This window comes from Crinia signifera, chromosome 2 (assembly GCF_055691185.1).
Source record: "Crinia signifera chromosome 2, ASM5569118v1, whole genome shotgun sequence".
NCBI lineage: Eukaryota > Metazoa > Chordata > Amphibia > Anura > Myobatrachidae > Crinia > Crinia signifera.
Window position 1 is genome coordinate 186,631,310 of NC_139218.1, and position 2,393 is coordinate 186,633,702.

Here is a 2,393-nt window from a genome sequence, read left to right on the forward strand (position 1 = left end):
TAATAAAGAATAAATAGCCACAGCAGAATCATTGGGAACACATCAGGTGGCTTCACAACAAAAGTACAGCACCAACACTTCAAGTACAGCACACTGAAACAGGGCAACAGAGGAACCAAACATGACATTTGAACCGCGGGCAAAAGTGGTGACCCTGGGCACGGATTTGGACACAGGCTGCTGACACACACAGCTTAATGGAAGATTTGGGAAGACATAACGGTGGAGATTAATGGGGACACAAGTTCATTTGCGAGCACGTTTGGCCCTGGCAGGCTCCTTGCCACGTGCAGCAGCTCTTGTGCCTCGTCCACGGCCAGAGGCTGATGGTGGCTCATGTGGAGCGCATGCTGGTGAGGGGGTGGATCTTCTTCCCCCTCTGGCAGCAGGGAGTGATGAGGATGGTAATGCACCCGAAGCGGGTGACATTAGGGCCCTATTGCTGGTAACTAGCTCCACCATAAGTTCATTATGGCGGAGGAGGAGGTCGTTTTGCCGCAGGGCTTGATCAGCCAGCACCTGCAGGCTACCAGCAATAGCTTGTTGGCTGCCAGCCATAGCTTGCTGGCTGGCACTCATAGCCTGCAGGCTCTCAGCAATACTCTGCTGGCTGGTGGTCAAACCCTGCAGCACCTCCTCGGCCCTACGCACCCGCTCGAATGCCGACTCTCCCTGCTGCACAATACTATCCAGCACACGGCCCCACATGGACAATTCAGCCGCAGACAATCCCGGCGGCTGCTGCACGGGCCTGCTACTGGGGCCAGGTGGCACAGACTCCACAACCTCCTCAAGAGAATCTTGACCAAGCGGTGGCGATGCTGTTGAACAAGAAAATTGAAATTACCACACATTCCATGCAAAATGTTAAACATCTACTTATGGCCTTGCAAATAATTACCTTCTAGAGTAGAAGCCATCACTTCCGCTGGGGACTCGCTGTCTATAGTGCTCACCCCCCGGACCTCCTCCACTGCTATACAGCACTGGGCCATCTCTTCCAGGGGGGTGAGCTTCAGCTTGGATGGCATGGGGCCAGCCCCAGAGGTCTGGCTGTGTTGCCACCGGTCGGTCAATTTCTTCTTGAGGTTGCCTTTGAAGTCGTGCCACCTGCAATCAAAGTGTACATATTAATACATGTAACTCCTCATGTTTGCTGTAGCACCCATTGCAATCTGAAACATAATACAACATGTGGCTACTGACACCAAACTTACATTATATTCTTTTTTCAAACCAATCCTTAGAAGATACAAAAACAGTCACCCTCCAATAACTATCAATTCAATGTCATGGCCTACATGTCTGTGCGTCCAAGCAACGTGAACACCCATTGCCCAACTAGATCTAATATTGAATGTAAACATTACTGGACTTGTACTACTCTAATGTAACACACATGTACTTGCCTCTTCTTAACATGCTCTGCCTGTCGAACTTGTGGAGCCACTGCATTAATCTCCGCCGTTATCTCCTCCCAGATCTTCCATCTCCTTGTGTGTGTCAACTTCACCGCTGGACACTCAATTAAATCACGTGCCCGGGTCACCAGGATGTCAAGCTCCCGCGGTTCATATGCCATGTTTCTTGTTGTGGGTTCCCGTGTTGCCCCACTGCGGCCACGGGCACTGGCACGGGCACGGGCACTGCCACGGCCACGCCCACCGGTTGCTGTACCTGAAGTGCTGGGCTGGCTACTCTGTTGGGAAGCCACCTGCTGTGTTCCCAATGATTCTGCTGAGGATGGCCCAGCTGCTGATTGGCCTGCTGTTGACGGGCCAGCTCGGTCCTCTGGGTTGAGGGGTACATAGGTGGTGTTGGCCTCCATGCGGGCCAACAGATTATGCACCACCTGCTCTTCCTCTGAGTCTGACCCTGCCATGTTTGCAACAAGTGTTTGCCTTTCTAGGACCACTTTAAATACTATTTCTGTAATTGGCGTTAATCAGCTGCAAGCTGCGTTCCGTACGCCAGCGTCAACCGTGCGGCGCATACGGGCCGCCCCTTGGTGTGGAAAATTATTCCCAAAAAACCTGGCAAACTCAGTAAGTCTGATTTATTTGCTAAATGCAGATTCCAACACCAATGACCAAATACAACTGAGGTCAGACATGACATGTATATTTGAATGTACTTCTGTACTGTGCACTTGTTTGCTATGTAGTACAACTGACACTACCCATTCCATATGTCAATCCAGTCCACCACTTAGCCACAAGTAATCAGTGCTAGCATCCAAATCACATGTGAAAGCACTCCAAATTCAGGCTGTATGCTAGCTACTTTTCATTCCACCTCTGTATTAGGGGCCAGTAGAAGGTAAGTGTACACATGGCAGCATGGGCAAATTTTTAGAAAAGGTCTGCCACTATTTGCTATGTTTCTGTTGCATA

General features: G+C 50.4%; 1 protein-coding gene across 1 annotated transcript; it reads right to left on the minus strand.

The window, feature by feature from the left end:
- Nucleotides 1-229: 229 nt before the first annotated feature.
- LOC146058931 (uncharacterized) lies at nt 230-1,623 on the minus strand. The gene is made up of 2 exons (XM_083171123.1): nt 902-1,623; nt 230-821 (listed from the first exon to the last, which is right to left on the minus strand). Exons 1-2 carry the CDS (start codon nt 1,029-1,031, stop codon nt 247-249), a joined length of 705 nt encoding a protein of 234 aa, XP_083027249.1. The 5' UTR covers nt 1,032-1,623; the 3' UTR covers nt 230-246.
- Between the last annotated feature and the right edge of the window lie 770 nt (nt 1,624-2,393).

Excerpts from the sequence above, each read along its gene's own strand:
- LOC146058931 (XM_083171123.1), bottom strand. The coding sequence starts at position 1,031 with ATGCCATCCAAGCTGAAGCTCACCCCCCTGGAAGAGATGGCCCAGTGC. Across the intron at positions 822-901 it reads GATGGCTTCTACTCTAGAAG|CATCGCCACCGCTTGGTCAA; the intron begins GTAATTATTTGC and ends CTTGTTCAACAG.